Source organism: Antedon bifida, chromosome 7 (assembly GCF_963402885.1).
Source record: "Antedon bifida chromosome 7, ecAntBifi1.1, whole genome shotgun sequence".
In the NCBI taxonomy this organism is placed as follows: Eukaryota; Metazoa; Echinodermata; class Crinoidea; order Comatulida; family Antedonidae; genus Antedon; species Antedon bifida.
This window is the reverse complement of record NC_136232.1, coordinates 1,975,005-1,997,052: the sequence shown is the minus strand read 5'-3', so window position 1 is coordinate 1,997,052 and position 22,048 is coordinate 1,975,005. Positions and strand designations below refer to the sequence as shown.

Here is a 22,048-nt window from a genome sequence, read left to right as displayed (position 1 = left end):
TTTTCATCGTGCAGCTTTTTCTGTCATGTGTTATTGTGTATTCATTGTGTTTGATGCTAATGGCGACATCGTTTTCATGACGCTATACCTCTTTTACTATGTCGTAAAACAGACCTCTGTGTTTGATGCTAACCATTTGTGTGCTCACATGGATAATAGTGTTAAAATAGAACAACCCGTTTAAAGAATAATTAATTCAGTTATATGGTATATTACATTCTAGAAATGGATTGAGGATACATTAAAATGAAACATTGTTTGAGTCAAATTATCTCTATACACGTGTTCACACTATACTTTCAAATCATGATAGTTCTAATCCAGAAGCGTGCAGAATTTCTGCAGATTTGTGTGGTGTGGTGTAGATAGACCCTTCCGCGATTTCTATATAATTGATGTACTGAAATTAAATGTATCTATGTACATAATTACATTATAGAAGAATAAAAATAAAGTGATATGATCTAACACTACCCCTTCGATCCGCCCCTAAAAGTATAAACATTGAGAAAGGTACACAGTGGTACAGTTACTGGTTCTGAGGTGAACTCAATCCACACTCTACCACCTATAATCCCTTTCCTCTCTTCTGTTATAATATAACTAAATTATCTAAAGTTATACATAGTTGAGCCATATATTTGAAATATGGTCTGATCACGGATAAAAAGTCTGATACATAGATAACTGACGCCCTCTGTTGTGTACCTTTGGACTGATACATAAGGTAATCCATGACGAAAATAATTTTCCAGCTGAGCTAATTCATTATCAACACACTCTATGCTAGAATCGTACTTAATTGGCGTATTACCTCTGTCCGCAAGTATTTTGTCTCCATAATTGTGATTTCAACTATAAAATGCTTTAGCTTTATCTAAGCTAGTATAATATTATTCATACAGGTAGTAGAACATTTGCAATGCCGTTAGGTGAAGTATTATATGGTGAGTTATATGCTTATGTTACTTCTCTTGTGTAAAACAACCAGTGTCTGCACTCACTTATACTGTACTCAGCTATTGTTACTTTCCATATACTAATTAACGGATAAATAATAATTAATAATATTAATAATGGGGAGATTTGTGCTGAAAAAACTGTATAGACCGTATCTCACATTTCTTGGCCTAATGCTCAGATTAGGCCAAAAAACAAGGTTTATCCTAACATTGTTCGTAAGCGCTAGGTTTTTTCAAACCATGCAAATTAAGACTGGCCTGTTTCTATTGGCAAATAACCTTGTACATTATGTATAATACCATACATCTTCTAATTGTAACCCTGCGTTATTATTCTTTGATTGTTTTTTAGGGTGGGTTACTATAGAAGGCGGGTTACTATTAGAGTAATCGATGGGTTACTATTACTAATCTTAAATTTGGCACCTGAAAATAGTAACCAACCCCCAACTTTTCCGGTCAGCAACAAAATAATAAACTTAGTGTACGAATACATTTTTACAATATTTATTTTATGAACTCAAAAACACTCAATCCTACCCAACTCCCGAGATCAACATACATTATCTCTTTATTTTCAAAATACGGCTGCATCATAAACGACCAGTCTTCATAATAATAATAATAATCACATTGTGAAAAATGCATATTTTAAGGAATAAATCGTGTTAAAAACGTTTATTTTAGTGTCATTTTGTCAAATAGTTTTTATGACTCTAATAGTAACCCATGGGGTAGGAGTAGTGGGTTATTATTATAGATTGACTTATAAGGTGGGTTACTATTAGAAGGGGGAGGGGGGGGGGGGGGGGTTACTATTAGAGTGTGGGTTACTATTCAAATCAATTTTCACTCAACGAAAAAATGTATCAAAATACATCAAGAATTGTATTTGTATGTTTTATTCAACATTAACATGCAATCATTAATAATAGGCCTACTGTTATCTTTCCATTTGAAATACAACATATGATTATGAAAATTGATGGTGTCTTTAGACCAATATTGTGTTATTCATGTTATAAACAATCCCAAGGCATTGTGTACTTTCTATTTCATAATTAGAATAAAATCGATATGAACACAATGCTTATGGTGTGAGCGAGTAATCAATAGGTACTGGTTATACATTTTATTTTACTATATTTATACTATTTAGTAGTCATTTTCACCCCCTCAGTGATAATAACAATAGAGAAAAGCTTAGATATTTATGGCGCAACTTATGGCGCAACTTCTACTACGGTGCTATCTTTTACATTTCGAACAGGGCCTTTTCGTTTTACTATATTATAATCCCTATTTGCCCTTTACTGATCTTTTCATCCCAATTTATAATAATGACCAAAACGAGATTGATAAATTTACAGAGGGATTCCATGGCGCATCTTATAGTACGAGTGTTAACAGTCTTTTTTACGTTTGGAATATTAACTAACTGTACTATATTCTTATTAATCCGTTGACCTTTACGAGTCATTTTCACCTCCTCAGTATTAATATCCATAAAGATATTAGTTTAGCTAGTGAAATGCATGGATGGATTGATTCCACGGTGCATCCTCGTAAAATATACTAACTGTTTAAACCAAACGGTGTTGTATATAGCCGATTTTGCACAATACTAGGCGCGGATTCATGTTTACACCTTCCAAATCCCTCTCTGCGCATGCGTAAGCTGGCGCTTTCGATTCGATTCGCGCGAACATATTTGCCTAGTGGAAAATCGGCTTAACTAGAGATTCGAGTAGGATTGTAACACTGTTTCTAAATAATATCTTTACTAAATATAAGCATAACAAACATGTACTTGAATAGAATTAAATATATAGACCTACCTACAACTATTTTGACTGCTTACACACTTGTTCGAATATTTTCATAGTGATATGGCCCCATCGATTGATCAAATATAATGTTCGATTACTTATTAGGTATTCACGGAAATTGTGAGGGATTTGTCGCTATTATTCTGGGTGAAATGCATTAAATAAATTACATTATTAGGCCCTATATAGAATTAAACATAAGCATGTCATTGTTGCATATTTGTGATATTTTCATCAAAACAGGTAAATCTTTTAATTAATTGTCTACCAATATTATCTTGTATCTTATGTATTCTATCTGTTAGGTGACAAATGTTATGAATATTAAGTGTGTTAGAAAATTCAATTTATAGAAAAGAAGACTGTTCGTCAGGTTAATTACTGAGTGTTACACCTATTTCACTAGGCCTCATGGTCTTTTAACAAAGATAACCAAACATGCATATCGACCTCTTGACCTGGTTATTATTTTACGACTGTATTTTTGTTATGAATAAAGGTTTATATATGTCTAAGCCGATGTGGGCTATATAAACTCTACCTACTGTTCATATTCTAATTCTCTGTATTCAGACAATAGCTGTGATATTTTACCGCTTTATATTAAACACAATGGAATGAATACTGTAGATCTAAAAATACGTTGTATATCGGCCTGGAAGTTATCACAGACAAAAATCAATCATTTAAACAAACTTGCTTTTCTGTTATTAAGCGCAATTTACATAGAGCTTTGATATTGGCAAAATGGTACCATGGAGGGAAACCTCCATATGCCTAATTGACCAAATGTTATATACATCAAAAACAGAAAATCACAGAAAAAAAAGACCGAAAAAAACCAATAAACAACCCTGACACTCCACAGATTCATTCAGGCATTTAAACACGAAGGTTTTTTTTCTTAAAAGAATTGACGATTGTTGAATTTTAATTCGTAGGCCATTCCAGAAGTGTGGTCCAAATGAAAGATTATTCAAGGATGTTGCCAATAGTAATAATACAACCCCACATTTGCATAAAACAAAACAATGTTTCTAGTCTTATAAAATACTATGATTCCCGCTATGTGCTATAAATAATATAACTGTTTTGAATTTCACGGATAGACACAGACTATTTTTCCGCTTAACGTTACCGCTCGTCTGTGTAAATTGGTCTTAGTGTATAGGCCTAAATGCATAATATTTGTACATTTTCAGAAGATTCAAATAGGATGTTAAAGTGTTTCGTTTATTTCTAAGGTGAAGTCAAGGATTACGACAGGAATAAGCCTCAATTCGACATCGACGGGTACTTGAAATCAATAGGAGAATTTGGAAGCTATCAAAAAAGATTTTTCGTGCTACTGGTGTTCTTAGCGGTTATCGATGGGTTTATCGTCGTTTTCACTGTGATAACCAGTACAGCGCCTGATCATTATTGTCGAAGTTACCAAAATGAGACCTACAATCCTAGAACAAACACTTTACTATGTGAATCACTACCAACCGAGGAAAATGAAACCTGTCAGACAGTAGGCCAGTGCCAACGCTTGGTTGACAGCGATGGTAACGTAACAATTGGGGAATGCGATCTCGGATGGGTGTACGATCAATCGGTATATCATTCAACACCAGTCACAGAGGTTGGTGCACACCCATAGGCCTACTTAAAGCATGGTTCCACTAGCGACGCAACGTAACGCAACCTACGCGACGTAAAAAAATGCCCTTCCCCCGCCTGCGTGAAATCAAACCTACAATGTTTGCAGCACTATTACGTCGTCGGTTCCCACTTGTGATTACGCAATACGGCACTTTGCGTCGATACGTCGCTGCGTTACGTTGCTTTGTGTTCTAATGGGAACCACGCTTTATGATGGTTTCACGACTTGGCCTTAATATTCACCACTGGTATTATAAGGAACGTCAGCCTACTGATGATCAGTATTCAGTAAAACTGTATTCATAAAAACAAATTATTTTGCTTGAATACATTTACATACCATTAAAGATGTATTGTCCCCCTGAAAAATAATTCTTGTTGTTGAATATGCCATCTTAATGTCACATAATAGTTATTGACTTCTACCAAAAATTGGATCGAAAAAAAATGTATTTACCTGAAAAAAAATGGAATTTATAGCAAAATATTTTCAAATTGGCTGCCAGCTAATGGATTTTTGGTTGAATTTAGTCGTTTATTTTGTCATTTTACAAGTGAAAACATTGGTTTTTTTTCGTTTTTTTTTCTACGGAAATGATTCACTATATTAAAACTACAAAATAACCTATTCAAAGTCTGATTTAATTAATCTTCATTTTTCATGTTTTTGGGGGACAATACATCTTTAAAATCAAAATTTAAACACATTTATATAGTTGATATTGATATTTTAGAGTTCCTATTTGAACTGTTTACAAGTTTAATTTCATTAATCGATAACAACTACTTTTCCTTTTTTTTTACTCTGGACGCGCCTTCATTCAAGAAATGTGCCACTGTTTCAAAAGTGTAGGCCTAGCTTCCAAATAAATTATATATTTTATATTATCTCTCTCAGTTTATATTATCCATATTTGAGAACTTAATGAACATATGACGTCGTGTTCTCACCAGATTTAGGTTATTAAATCATGATGAATGTTAATATTTTTTTAATGTTTGTAGTGGAATCTGGTCTGCGATAAACTATGGCAGCGTCAAGTATCTAAAACAGTTCACATGCTAGGCCGGCCTATTGGGGCATTTCTCATCGGTGTATTGGCCAACAAATACGGCAGTAAACCTGTTTTATTCGTAAATGTATTGCTACTTGTTTGTGCTGGACTATTGGCAGTTACGGTTCAAAGTTTTCCAGTGTTTGCCACAGCACAGTTTGTCACCGGTTCAACGGGTTCTTTAGTGAATATTGGACTAATCTATGGTAAGGAATTTAAAACCAGTAAAAATATTCAAAGAGCTTTATACTACAGTAAATCTGATGAAGCCTTTAGGAGTGTAGGCCTATAGTATTAACAATAATTATTATAATAAATCCAGAATGCGTATTGTATGGTAGCAGATAATACACACAAATTTTTGGTTTGGCTTCAATGACTACCATACAAATTACTATGACGGTTTTGTAACTTTCGAGTTTCATTTTATTCAATTCATTTATCTAAATTATATAATGGGATTTTTCTAATAATTAGGTAGGAAATATAAAAGGTAGGAATAAATGGATACCAAATAGTTCATATTTGAAATACTGTATGTGAAATTCATTATCTAAACATAATTGTAGAAGGTAAACCGAATTTCCTCTCTCAACTTTAATCCCATAAACATTTTACTTCCGATATTCCGGTAACAGTGGGAGAGTAAATTTCTTTTACTGTAAGCTTGGTTCCCAGAAACAACGCAAGGACGTAAGCTCAACGCAAGTGTGTTGACCAATCACAAGCGGCAGTTCGGTTGATCCATCGCGTTATCATTGGTCAAATTGCTTGCGTTGCGCTTAAGTCATTGCGTTGCGCTTAAGTCATTGCGTTGCGCTTAAGTCATTGCGTTGCGTCCCCAAGTGGAAACCAAGCTTTATAATGGTATACGTTATTTACTTAACGCGGTATAAGTTATACGTAAACGTTATACGTACACTTTATACGTATGCGTTATACGTACACGTTAAACATATTCGGCCTACAATATGATATACGATTACGTTATACGTTAGAACTTCAGTCCTTAGATTGCTTTTATTAGGTCCCTAAAGTCACTACTGGAAAAGGTTATAATACCGACAGAACCGTCTGCATAAAATATTGTTTTTGATTATTTTGCATTAAACACAAATTAATAAACTGTTTATTTTATATGCAAATTTGACATAAATAATGGATGCTCCCATGGTGCTTTTAATATCAATAATGCTGGTACAATACCGGTACCTTACGTCAAACGGCATGCAAAGGTTAATTATTAAACCAAATATTTCTGAGACCACTGACTCTTGCGATCAAAAGCATGCATTTTCGATTAGTTAATACTAGTTATTATAATATATTTTCAATTGTACTTTATTCAGAGGCATGTATAAAGCAAACCATACGGCACTAGACTTAGGCCTACTTAGGATTTGTAAAATTTAAAATTATGGTCAGTGAAGGTAGGTGGGTGTGTTAAATGCTGATACCACATCTCTAATGTTTGGATAAGTTGTGGGCTACGTTTTATAATGATGTCTATAAGCACTTGGAGTAAAGCATAATAATAACAATAATAATAATTCCCATAATAATGAAGTTGTAAACCACGTATACACTTTTGATGCAAGATGTATTCACAACAAGATACCTATCCGATTCACTGACATTTCTATCGTTCCATATTTTCCCTCTGATTCACGCGTTTAATTTCTTCGTCTTTTTTGAAAGTCGAGGTTTAATAAACGACTGTAATTGCTTGTTCATTCTATACTATTCTGTTTTCTGATTGTTGTACAGTCTAAATTACAAACTGATTGATATTTCCGTACAAACCATTTCTGTTCTAAAGTATAAATTGAACATTGATTGATACTTCCATATACAAAGCATTCCTGTTTATTCCGAATGTTCGCATATTATCACAATGTTTGTTTTCCCACGATTTAAATCAAATTTTTGTCACGCAAAAAAGACATCAAGTAAAGAAAGAGTTCAGAAAATTATTAAATTTAATACAGTATAAAAGTTCAATATACACTATCAAACTAGTTTGACAAAAAAGTGTGATGTGCTCAAATATGGTAGTGATATGACGTCATCGTGTCTATGGGCACATCACATTGTCATATAAAGTTTGATAGTGTAGACAGAGCTTAAGACACAAGAATACCTTTACTATAAGATACCTAATACCTTTAACGGAGAGTTATCTTACATTTCTACTTTTTACTTTTTACTGTTTCTTTCAGTAACTGAACTTGTTGGACCGTCAAAGCGAGGCACAGTGGGACTTCTGTACTATCTTGGATATCCAATAGCCGCCATGTTCTTGTCGTCTGTAGCATTCTTCGTAAAAGATTGGAGATTGCTTGGCATAATACTTTGTGTAATATATTCTTTTGCATTGTCGTATATGTGGTAAGATGTTGACAATATTAAAATATATAATGATAATTCATATGAGTTCATCATGCTTTCTTCTAGAATAAACGTAAAGCTCTGTCTACACTATCAAACTTTATGTGACAAAAAAATCTGATGTGCCCATATATGGACATGATGATGTCGTATCACCACCACCTCTATGTTGAGCTTATTTGGTCTTTTCCAGGCTTTGCATCTTTTATTTAATACTTTGAATTAATCTGTAACAACTTATCAAGTGTGATGCAATGTGAAATAAAAACGAACGAACAAACATTTGGGTACTATATCACTTCCATATTTGAACTAGTTTGATAGTGTAGACAGAGCTTTAAACTCGTTGAAGTCCTTGTGGTAATCAAACTGATTCAATTATTCACCACAAAATAACAGGAAAAAGATATTTGGTTCACAATTACAATTCCATTATGTACCTTATTTTCTTGACAGTTAAGTATCCCATCGCTAGAATAAAGATAAAAACAAACATCTTGTATATAGAATTTCTGTGTTTTCCAGGATAATACCGGAGTCGGTGAGATGGCTGTTAGCTCATAATCGAGGAGAAGAAGCAAAGACTATTTTACTGCGTGCTGCTGTCGTTAACAAAGCAACACTGAGCGTGGATAAATTAGCTGAAGTTAACAGGCTGCAAACAGCAACGGTAAGTTTCCTAACTTCAATAGCCCAGTCTTTTTGTTTATAGGGTCAGAGGTTGCTACTGTCTGGGGAAGGTTGTGTTACTGGATGCTGAGGACCACACGGCTTACTTTAGCTATATAAACCTGTAATATAAAATGGACAGCCTCCCCAGTAGCAGCACAATCTTCTCCAAACGGCAAACTTGGTATTTGCAAACAGCAATTGTAAGTTTCCTAACTTCAATAGCCTAGTCTCATTAATTTTTTTGTTTATAGGGTTACATGTTTCCACTGTCTGGAGAAGGTTGTGTTACTGGATGCTGATGACCAAATGGCTTTAGTTATATAAACCTCAAATGGACAGCCTCCCCAGTAGCACAATCTTCTCCAAATGGAAAACTTGGTATTTGCAAAAAAAGTTACAAACCAATATTTATATTCATTTTATGAAGTTTAAAACCATTATACTGATATTCCAAAGCATCATAGGCCTAGTGAATGTTTATGGTATGATACTGGCAAAGTCATTATTAAAAGAAGGGCCAAAGTTTACATGTTTGTTACTGGGTATCGTAGATAGACGATCAGCAAAATGAAGACCGCACAGAGCCAAGTTGTTGCCAACACAGTACAGAGTAAATGGAAGGTCTTCGCGCGTATATAGATATCTTATTTGATCGTATATTCTGCATTTGATTAAAAAAAAACCCTCTCTTTTTTCACAGACTTCAGAAAACTACAGTCAAAAAACTTACGGGCTTATGGATATAGCCAAGAAACCTGTACTTAAAAAAACAGTACTTAACATGTGTCTGCAATGGTAAGTCCCCTGGCAGTGGAAGGCTCTTGTACACTAAGATGGTTATAGGCATATCCACCGATACTGAATCTTCACCTTATCCCATAACCATCAGGACTACGGGTTACCCCATAACTGCACGCATATTACGCTCTTCTGCGAAGTTTGGCGACATCCATCAAAATTTATCATTTTTTTTCTTCGTCCGATTCTGTGCATGATAATTAGGTCTGTAACTTATGCTGTCTACATTGGGTTGTCAACCAATACCGATTTTTTGGCTGGTCATGATTTGCTAAACATGTTCTTGACAGGTTTAGCCGAAGTACCCGCCCTCACACTCACTGTGTTGTTTCTGGACAAAATAGGACGAAAAACGACATCTCTATGCGGTTACATCGTTGCTGGAATTGCTTTGGCTTTGGTGGCAATTATTCCGGAAGGTATAAAGGCATATTGATTCTACTACCTGTAGGCCGATGTGGATCAGTCGTCAGACTTACGATTTCGTGTGTGGCGAAGCCGATATGAGTAATCAGCGTTCGTCAGACTTCGATTTCGTGTGTGGCGATAAATTGATAAAGATCTGATGAGGAAGAGTTTAGGTTAGAGTAAGGTGAAATAATTATATATATATATAACAATACGTATACAGTTTTTGAAATTTAAAATGCTATTTCAATTGTTGGAATAATCTTTAAAGTTGCAACTAACAATTTAGTCTGCAAAAATGTCTATAATTTCCAATTCCTAGTGCTTAAGCTTGCAATCTACATTCACATCAATTCAGAGTGTATAGGCCTAAGGTTAAATTATTAAATTATCATGTTAGGCCGGCACACCTATCGCCAATTTCCGCCTTGAATTTGGGACCTTTGACCTAATGTACTACGTGAAGGATTAACGATTGGTTAAAAGTAGAACTGATAATAATCAATATTGGTTCAGCGAACTGATCCTTTTCCCTGAAAAAGATCTATCTATGACACGGAAGAGGTGTAAATGTAGATGGAAAGATGTATTGTCTCTCAAAACATGAACATGAATGAAATAAAACTTTGAATATACCTTTTTTTAAAGTTTTGATAAAGTTATTCACTTCTTCCGCATAAAAGAAAATTACATAATGATATCACGTATAAAAAGATAAAATATACGGTCAAAACACCCGTTGTTTCGGTTGACTATTTTAAAATTTAATTTCAGCTAAGTATTTTTCGAATCGATTTTTGGTCAAAGTGAATAACTATTATGTAACATTAAAATGGCATATTCAAAAAAATTTTTAAAAAATTACTTTACTTTCAGGGAGACAATATATCTTTAACGCAGCAAGGCGATTAAAACTATGGTGAACATCGGCAAATTCGTTTCTAATCAAAATGCAAAAATCTTTACGTGATCGGAATATGTACCTATTAGTAGCATCTAGCAAAAATCCTGTATACTGTATCTCAAAATTATATATATAATTATTGTTATATTTATTGATTTGGTTGCTATACATTAAGTGTGTCATGTATGCATGTTTCTGTTGCTTTTTAAGGCTTTCCTTAACATTTCTATCAATATTATTTCTTCTGTAAAATAATCAGGTAACAATAATTTAGTTGTTGGCATCGCTGTAACTGGAAAATTCGGCATATCAGTTGTATTTGCAGTTGTTTGTCTATACACAACCGAGCTTATTCCAACCCCAGTAAGGTACTGTTATTTAAAGGATTGTTTTTATATGTTATCTTCAGTAAAAAGGGTAAAATTATGCGTTTATATCCATGCATATTCAGTGTTGTAAGATGTGTAACTTGTGGAGGAGAGTAAGAATGTTTCTCAAAGCTCAAATTTTATGTGACGAAAAATATGTGTCCATATATGGACATGATGATGTCATGTCAATACCATATCATATCACTAGTTTGACAGTGGAGACAGAGCTTTAGATATAGTCTATGATACGATTGTATACGTACCATTTTGTGCATGACTTTTTCCTTTTCTAGTTTGTAGGACTATTTTCGAAGGAACTATACTGCCACTTTTACTCATACAGTTGTGAACTACATTAAGGATGCAGTTCCGTTGTGTTTGTTTCATGAAGCAATGAATGCATGATGCCATTTTGTCATAATTTTGTTTTCCAAAAATCTTTGTTGAATATGCCATTGTACTGTAGAAAACGTTGTTTGTGTATCCATCAATTTCATACCAATAACAAAATTGTCTACTTTGTTCACGTAGTAGTATAGAAATAAAAATGTCTATTATATTGTAAAATCATAGAAGAGCAAGTAATCTCTGATTATTGGTGACTATCCATGAATGAAAGTAAATATGCTATCTTTCAGGCAAGTTGGCGTAGGCTTGTGCAGTGCATTTGGACGAATATCTGCCGCGCTGACACCTATGCTGTTTGCATTGGGTGAAATATATTGGTGGCCGTTACCTTATGTACTGTTTAGTTCAGCCTTGTGTTGCGGTGCTATGTTTCTATGTACTTTACCCGAGACCACCGGAAAAGATCTACCACAGACGATGGAGGATGGAGAGGAATTCTTGAGCAGGGAAGGCAGTGGGTGAGAGATAGTTTGGTGTATTATTTACAATCATTAGATACGTTAATGTTCAGTTAAAGATGTATTGTCTGAAAAAATAATTCTTAACACAATCTTTGTAGAATATGCCATTTTAATGTAGGCCTAACATAATAGTTATCCACTTGGATCGTAAAAAATGTATTTACCTGAAAAAACTGTAATTTAAAGCAAAAAATGGTCTTGGTTGAATTTAACCATTTATTTTGTCATTTTATAAGTGAAAACATTTTCTTTTGTTTTTTTTCTACGTAAGTGATTAACTATATTAAAACTACAAAATAACATATTCAAAGTCTGATTTAATTAATTTTCATTTCCATGTTTTTTGGGGAAAATACATCTTTAAGATAACGAAGGAAAAAAAAAATCTTTCAATATGAACAGAAAATAAATGTAATGAAACTCGCCAATAAATTGGCAAATGTTGTAATCAAAATGTATTTGTTTTATCGCCTTAAATTTTGATGAATAAGATTTATGTTGTACTTTGGAGAGAAGATATTTCTTTTTTTTAATTACATGGATTTCAGGATTGACATTGATGTTTGATGTACAGCATATTCTTTACGTAAAGGCCATTTAAAAATTATTGGTCGTATAATTTGTAAGATCTTATTTCGGGTTCAAACAGTGTCATTTGAAAGTAATACCATTAAAATGTCTTTACTTAAGGCGAGTTATAAATGCCGAAAAGAAATGTGTATTATTTGTTTTTATCTTATGTTTTATTTAATTACAGCTGTATTTGCTCATGGTTTGGAAGCAGTTACCAGCGATGCGAGTTAAATACTCCGCCAACACATGTTATTCTTGCCAATCAAAGCGACACAATACGTCACGAGGATGCTACTGCCGTATGAACTGAGGTTAAGTGGGCTTGATTTTGAAATTAAGCGATCCTGTCTTGTTCCAATAAGAAATGTTTTGACAAAACAAATATATTCCGTAAAAAAACGCGTCTGAGCACAGAGTATCAATAAATTTAAGAAGCAAATCCGACCTATTTAAAGTAAATAAAGTCTAAGGTTGGCCATTTTATTCGAAATTGCACAAATGTAAGATGCAAATATAATTTACCAAATTTTGGGAAAACAGGATGTGACGTGCTAATGTGACACATGACCTCTCACGCACATTCAACTCCCCTTACAAATATTGAACGGCAGCGTGGCAATTTCAAGCTAAAATAAAACTGAAAATATCGCTATGTTTTATTTGGATAAGGATCAAATTTACTATTTTCTTCTATTGAAAACTTTTCTTAAAGTTCGATATTGAAAATAAGAGTGCCCAAAAGGTATTCTCTCTATTACTATTGGTGCTATGCTACACCCATGCTGATGTTAAAATGTGTGGTTGTAATAATGTTTTTACTATATTTCGCTGTCCGAAAAAACGCAGAAACCTTGATGGAAATATTGTACAAAACTTCGCCATCCCGATCAATCATTTGCCGAGTTATTAGTTCAAATGTAGAAGTTATCGTTTTTATTTTAAATGTTAGTACCGTACACGGTTTCAGTGGTAAAACCACATCCAAACGAAGTCTTTCAACCAAGATCAGCCTGAATATTTTGCAATAATGTATTTATATATGCGCAGTGATATTGATATAACCATGATGTTAGACTTATTATTTATATATCGTCAAACGGGGATCACGCTAAAGTTCATTGGAAAGTTCACAGTCAACTTGTGCGCGTGACCTATACGGTTTATGATTTACCAATCGGCTGAGCATTATAATAATACAGTAATTATATTTGTTAAATATGTATTGTCTTCCCTGAAAAAAACATTTTTTGTTTTAATGTTTTTGTTGAATATTCCATTTTACATAAAGTTATTCACTTTGACCAAAAATTGGATCGAAAATTATAAATTATTTACCTGAAAAAATTGTAATTTAAAGCAAAAAAATAGTCAAATTTACTGGAAATCATTGGGTTTTTGTTTGAATTTAACCGTTTATTTTGTCTTTTTACAAGTGAAAAATATTTTTTTTTAAAAGTTTTTTTCTACGGAAGTGATTAACTAGATTAAAGCGAAATGGCATATTCAAAGTCTTAAAAAAAAAATAATATTCATTTTTCATGTTTTGGGGGGACAATACATACCTTCGTTGAAGCTGAAAGTTCGCTAGATATACAAGATTAAGTAGATAGGAAGAAGTACTATGGTATACTGACCTATGCCGACCGATTTTACTGTAAGCAAATTGCATAATTTGTATAAAAGTTCAAACAACAATGTCATATGTGACATCGTTTATCTTTAAAACAGCTTCTATGATACAGTTATAACATGTGACGAACATTATGTAACTGTATCACGGAACTTTACATAGAAATACTCACCCATGTTTTCTGAACTATGTTGACCTGAAGTAAACTATGACCTGCAGGGTCAAAATAATACAAAATCTATATCAAAATATAAAATGTGAGAGTATATCTATAATGTATAATTATGAAACTAATATAATGAATATTCATTTTTCATCTACTATATTATTAGATTATAATATGAGGTGACAGATTTCATGGATACTTATTTTAGTAAGTAAAAGGTAAAAACGGGAAATCTAAAAAGGTATTAAATTGATGCACTTAAGAGTTTTTGAATCGTATTGTAGAAAACGTGATCAGAAATCAGAAAGATAAGAGTGCCTGGAAATAATGTTAAGTGGATATTGATGAAATGTTGCTAATGTTCCAGCTGAGATTTTATAAAATGGCGTTACTGTTTTTGCTATGTTTTATGCTGATAATGTTTTAGCTATATTCTATTAGGCCTACAATATTAATAGATAGATATATTTTATAAAAGAAATATTGTTAATGTTGCTATGTTGAGGAAATGTACGCTGTACGTTTTGATTATAACAGGGAAGATGTAATTTCACTTTTCCCTGGTTATATTGAGTGATTTAAAAGAAGTATGCTTGTTGATTTGCTAATTGTTTTATCTGAGAATTCGTTGATATTGAATCTGATTTATTTTGTATTATACAACGGCGAAAGTAATTATGGAAATATTATTTTATAGTGGTCATAAGTATTCAATTTAAGATAACAATGACTGCATTAATTCATTTTGAAAGTAGTTGTACTGTATTAATTTTATTAAATTATTCAATAATGTAATACTTATTAATATTATTCATTATCGAATAGTCTAATAAAGTGTGGATCTTTAGAACGTATAGGCTACGTTGTTATCAATATTGACTTAAGCCTTGTCTACACTATCAAACTTTATGTGATCAAAGATGTGATGTGACCAGAGGTGGACATGGTGATGTCATATCACTACCATAGTTGTGCACATCACACTTTTTTTGTTAAACTAGTTTGATAGTGTAGACAGAGAGCTTTACAGTTGCCAATTTGACTGAAATATAATTAATATACATTTGGATACACTTGGGATCTGTTTCAAATTATAGCATTTAAACTTATTAGTTGCAGATTTGATGACGAAGTGATCAATTTAGAAAGTTGTCGTTCTCTATTATGTTAGAATTGTAAAGGGGTTGACTTAAATGAATAGAGAATGTTTTATTCTATTAATGGATTTGAAGATAGTGTAATGTAATTAAAGAATAATTATTTACTTGCAAGATGTGAGAATGAAACAGAAAGTTTATAAAGTGATATTGAAGGTCTTTGCAATGTTGGTTATAGAAATGTTTAAACAAAGTTTATTTTTTATACTGTTTGAAGGTTTGAGTTTGAAAGACAAAGTGATCTGATAAAAGTGTCGATTGAATATTATATGTTGAACTTTATATTGAATGATATTGAAATGCATGGAATATGGTACCGAATGGTATTGATTTAATTGAATGGTATTGGATTAATTGAATGGTATTGATTTAATTGAATGGTAATGATTAATTGACTGGTATTGATCTCTAAATTCGAATGCTATGATGAACGATGGAGAAACGATTTTAACAATAGATGATTATTAACTTTAAAATATATATTTGAATGAGTGAAATCCTGGTGGGTTAAAGGGTTTTAAATTGTATATAAGAAGGTTTAATAATAATGTAGTTAATACTACAATTCTCGAAGTCAGCTGTATAGAAAGTTTTATGTGTTATTTTTGATTGGTATATTTTTTTATGGGTTGAACAGAGTTGAAGATGGTTGGTGGGAGTTGATCAGTAGTTTAAAAGTTATTCGTTACTGAGAATCGCTTAATAGAACACTTGGCGTGTTTAAGCTTTCGGATATGAAATAAACGGGGGGTAAATGCGTCTTTATGATAGGTAATATTGTTTAACAGTTTTAAAAATGTCACAAAGTTCAGTAAAAAATGTAGCCCTATATTCCACATTAATCAATATTATTAATTGCCTTTTTTGGTTAATTTACGTACAAACGTATACTTTCGTCAACTGATAGTTTATGTTTGTTTACCGTTTGAACTTTTGATATTTGAATTTACTGTTAAACGTTGTGAAGATAATAGATGATCATAATTGAATGTAATGGTGTTTTTAACAGTTTAAGTACTTCGGTTTCTTGCTTTTACGCCTTTATCAGTGATAAAGCCCTACCATGCTTTCGATATATTTTATAAATTAATGCAATGAGCATAAGTGTCGTGAATTTGTGCATCAAAATATTAAATAATCTTTGTATAGTTATGTAATTATTACTATATAGGCCTAATTGTTTACGTTATACACGTTATGTACCGTACGTTTGCGAATTAGCTCTCCTGGGCTTCATTTTAATTGGTAAAATATTTGTAAGAGCGCAGAATTTTAATAGGCGCGCCTCCTCTGGATGATTTTTGATGCAATTTTCATTGAGACCATCACCCACCGGATTACTGCATCTCACTTTCTTGTTTTAGCAGCAAAGGCACGTTGGGTTGTAAAGTGCCGGGGGTAAATCGGGTGTCAGTCGTTATGAAAAAGGGGTTGCTTTGTGTGTTACTAGCTAATATGTGGGGTGGGGAAGTGTCCTTGCTCATGAATATAAAATAATAAATATCGTATCCTCTTTGTCCTTCAAGAGAGAGGGACACAGCCCAACATTCTGACCTTCATGATGCACGGGATGACAGTGCTTTGGTCGGATTATTATTCATATTAAAATAGTAGTGGTTTAAGATTGTGTAATAACAAAGAAAAGCATGTCTAATGGAAAGCATGTCTATAAGGGAAAGTTGTGTTCAATTGGTGATATTCTTGTCAAAATGGTGTGCCCAACTAATCTATCTACTTGTTCCATGTTTACCCTTTTTACTTTGTTTTCGTTCTGTACTTAGTCCTATCAATCTAACAACAGGACACTGAGCTCGCCATGCCAAGATAAGAACTCGTAACAGTTCTTTGATCTTATGTCTGGCTGCGACAAATACCAACAGTTCTGTACTACTATGTACTGTACACATGCCTATTCTCCGCGACGCGCGGTGCCTTTTAAGGGGCGTGAACTGATCACAGCCATAGATAAACCCTTTGAGCTTAGCATCCTGTTGTTAGATTTCCTTGGTCATATAAAGTATAATATTGTTGTACTTCGAGGATGATGATGATGATAACCAAGATGAGGCTGTTGATGATGATGATGATAGTTGATAAAAATAGTGATGATGTAATGATGAATTTTTGAGCGTGCCTTTAGGCCTATTGATATTATTGGGAAGTGTATTATTCACAATATAGTTTCGTTTTACTAATATTATACAATAGTAGGGCCTTCTTAAATGGTGTATAAATACAAATGCATAGATTATATATATATATATATATATATTGATTAAAAGGAAAATGTTATTTTAATGTGGAACTATGTATACTTCTTTCTCAGCAATAAAACTTGTGTTGCAGTACCGTATTGATTGGTCTGTTTATTAATTGTGTCGTCAAAAGTTAATATGAAATGAAATGAAAATTGACAGACGACTATTTAAATACTCTTGCAAGGTAGCATAACTGTGAACTATGTGACAGGTGTATGATGGTGGTTCAATCGGCTGACAACAGAGGTATAAGATGGGACTTTAATTAGCTGAATATCTTGCATTGGATAAGTAGTAATATCATAGGCCTAGGTCGATTTAGAGTACATTCATTCTTACCATCATAAAATATATTTGGGTGTAATGTCATACAGTTTGCTATGTAAATCATAATAGGCCTATATCATATTTCATAAAAGTAAAAAGTTTTCTCTTCCTTTAAACTTGAGGGCAGCATTTGTATGTATTGTTTTTAACCCTTTATTGAGGTATATTCAGAGCGTCATTCTGGCGACTGGAGCATCCTCTACTTTTCTACGAAGCGCCATTTATGCCTTTATTAACTTCAATAATAGAAATTGTACTACGGTAACTGCTCAAGTGGACCTAATTTAGCACCAGGGTAGCACAGTGATATAAAATAGAAATAAAGTCACTAAATTTTAATATCTTTTCGTGTGTTAATACACTGTGCTCAAGTGGACACAATTTGGCGCCAGTGGAGCACAGTGATACAAAATAGAAATAAAGTCATTTAAGTTTCAATATCTTTTCGTATGTTAATACACTGTGCTCAAGTGGACCCAATTTGGCGCCAGTGGAGGACAGTGATATAAAATAGACATAAAGTAATTTAAGTTTCAATATCTTTTCGTATGTTAATACACTGTGCTGTTTAAAACATGTTTATTCTGGGGACGGTGCGGCTATACACACCAACCATGGAGGTATTATAAAATATTTTATACCTCCATGCACCAACTACCGTAAAAGTTTATTCATAACATTTTACAATAGAATATCTGCATGAATCGGACATTTTCGCTACCAATGTAGCAACATTGATTAACAAAATTAAAATTTAACAGTGTGGCGTGTTGACCGCGAATGACTAACAATACCATCTTTCCCACTACACGTGCACGTGACCATTGCATAACAACGCACGGCATACCAAACCGTTTCGTACACCTGCGATGAAAATATAAATTCCATTTATTATAAAATTGAGGGCGGCAAACATAAAATTTACGAGATCGAATACAGGTTGAAAAAAAAAATTAAATAAAAAAAAAAGATGTTAAATGTGCTCTCCCTGCCTCAGCACTAAGGCCCTGCCACAGCCTTTTGGGGTCGTTTCCAGCACATCACCAGATGCATTGATGTTGTCGCCTCATGATGTGTGGTGGAAAGGGGGACGTATAATTCTGTGAACCCCAAACACAGTGGCCGCATGCCTTTAACTCTATTCCACCGACCAGCGTGGGAATCGAACCCACGACATACGTGTTGTTAACACGACGCTCAGGCGACTGAGCTAACTGATCATTTTGGTTGTAACAAGCTTAATATGATAGTTATGACGTACTGATGAATTACGTAATACACGTATAAATAGACTATTATCAGCTGTTCAGTCATGAACTACTTTGTGGCCTAACGGGTAATGCTCAGCTTTAGGTGCTCTCAGCTCTAGTAGATTGGGTTCGAACCACTACGGATATTTTTTTTTTGAAATAAAAAAAAATAAATAAATAAAATAATGAATATTGTTTTTCTTTTATTTTAAAAGAGAGATATTTTGAGGGTTGTAAATGTCAGGCCTAACGCAAGTGGACCTTTTTTTAAATCAGAAACAAAGTTGCATGGCATTATTTTCCATTAAATAGACTGCCATAAAATCTCGAAAAGAAGCCCATGTGCTCCTTCATTTTTAGTACTCTTGGGTGGGCTTCTTTTCCACATGGAGTTCTTTTCGAGATTACTTTTGCAAACTAAAAGAGGGGAGCTGATAGGTTCCCGGCCGGAAAATGTTTTATTTACATGATTTGAACAATCTTCTAATGTAAAGATTAACAACATCAAAATTTAACAGTGTGGCGTGTTGACCGCGAATGACTAACATACCATCTTCCCCATAATACACCTGCACAAACTCATTTGCATAACAACGCACGGCATACCAAACTGTTTAAAATAAAGCTGCAAGGTCTCCGGAAATGACATCTCATTTTTTCAAACATGTATAGGAATCTTCAGTTCCCCACCATGCTTGGGGCTGAGCAAAGATAATTTTGAAAAATTGAGCTGCATAGGTTCCCGCCCGAAAAAAAAATGGCACTTTACATGATTTTAAATTATATGAAACAAACTATATAAGACTCAGCAGGGACAATAGAGCTTGTCATCGGAAAGTGCTCCTATAATTCATTAACATATGAAATTAAATATTAAGTCTCCAGTACTAGCCCCCCATGGTAGGGACAGAGCTAATAATGAAGATAGAGCCCAGAATTGCACTTATACTTATAACTATACATAATCACCTATGATAATTATGATAATGTTAAAATTTCAACTATCCAGATGCGACTTCAAAATTTTAGGTGGGGTTTTCTACTTTAAAACTCGACTTCGTATATACCTAAGGCCTAGCCCGGCGGCGGAATTAGTCTAAGCTTCGAAATTGGTCTAAAAATCGGCATCTTTGCAAATGTTCTATATTTGATCTTATTTAACTCTCCATTATCCCCATACAAAAACCATCGAAGACAAACTATCTGTTTAAAACATGTTTATTCTGGGGATGATTGCGGCCATACACAGCAACTACCATCAAAGTTTATTCATAACATTTTACAATAGAATATCTGCATGAATTGGACATTTTCGCTACCAATGTAGCAACATTGATTAACAAAATCAAAATTTAACAGTGTGGCGTGTTGACCGCGAATGACTAACAATACCATCTTTCCCACTACACGTGCACGTGACCATTGCATAACAACGCACGGCATACCAAACCGTTTCGTACACCTGCGATGAAAATATAAATTCAATTTATTTTAAAATTGAGGGCGGCAAACATAAAATTTACGAGATCGAATACAGGTTGAAAAAAAAAATAAAATAAAAAAAAAGATGTTAAATGTGCTCTCCCTGCCTCAGCACTAAGGCCCTGCCACAGCCTTTTGGGGTCGTTTCCAGCACATCACCAGATGCATTGATGTTGTCGCCTCATGATGTGTGGTGGAAAGGGGGACGTATAATTCTGTGAACCCCAAACACAGTGGCCGCATGCCTTTAACTCTATTCCACCGACCAGCGTGGGAATCGAACCCACGACATACGTGTTGTTAACACGACGCTCAGGCGACTGAGCTAACTGATCATTTTGGTTGTAACAAGCTTAATATGATAGTTATGACGTACTGATGAATTACGTAATACACGTATAAATAGACTATTATCAGCTGTTCAGTCATGAACTACTTTGTGGCCTAACGGGTAATGCTCAGCTTTAGGTGCTCTCAGCTCTAGTAGATTGGGTTCGAACCACTACGGATATTTTTTTTTTTGAAATAAAAAAAAATAAATAAATAAATAAAATAATGAATATTGTTTTTCTTTTATTTTAAAAGAGAGATATTTTGAGGGTTGTAAATGTCAGGCCTAAGGCAAGTGGACCTTTTTTTAAATCAGAAACAAAGTTGCATGGCATTATTTTCCATTAAATAGACTGCCATAAAATCTCGAAAAGAAGCCCATGTGCTCCTTCATTTTTAGTACTCTTGGGTGGGCTTCTTTTCCACATGGAGTTCTTTTCGAGATTACTTTTGCAAACTAAAAGAGGGGAGCTGATAGGTTCCCGGCCGGAAAATGTTTTATTTACATGATTTGAACAATCTTCTAATGTAAAAATTAACAACATCAACATTTTAACTTTTTTACTCTGCTAAAGGAAACACAAAGCATATTATGAGGACTGAGGACGATCAAAGCATATTGATCGAAACGTCGAGAAACTCAACAGTTCTTTTCAGAACATGGTGTACCGCAAACTTTATATCAACAAAGGATTTTTTTTTCTTAAATGTATTAAAATTTAGTGACTTTATTTCTATTTTATACCACTGTGCTCCCCTGGTGGCAAATTGGGTTCAATTGAGCACAGTGTATGAACATACAAAATATATTAAAATGAAGTGACTGGACCAGTTACCGTAGTACTATTTCTATTTCTGAAGTAAATAAAGGCATAAATGGCGCTCCGTAGAGAAGTAGAGAATGCTCCATCGTCAGAATGACGCTCTGAATATACCTCCTTTATTTTGACACACGCTGTTTGTTCTGCCGCT

At 33.7% G+C, this 22,048-nt stretch overlaps 1 protein-coding gene across 1 annotated transcript; it reads left to right on the top strand.

The window, feature by feature from the left end:
• Positions 1–798: 798 nt before the first annotated feature.
• Positions 799–13,630, top strand: LOC144848063 (organic cation transporter protein-like). The gene is made up of 10 exons (XM_078704733.1): positions 799–947; positions 4,036–4,418; positions 5,444–5,699; positions 7,713–7,881; positions 8,407–8,551; positions 9,254–9,348; positions 9,556–9,770; positions 10,923–11,031; positions 11,673–11,900; positions 12,661–13,630. Exons 1-10 carry the CDS (start codon positions 923–925, stop codon positions 12,779–12,781), a joined length of 1,746 nt encoding a protein of 581 aa, XP_078560859.1. The 5' UTR covers positions 799–922; the 3' UTR covers positions 12,782–13,630.
• Positions 13,631–22,048: the final 8,418 nt, after the last annotated feature.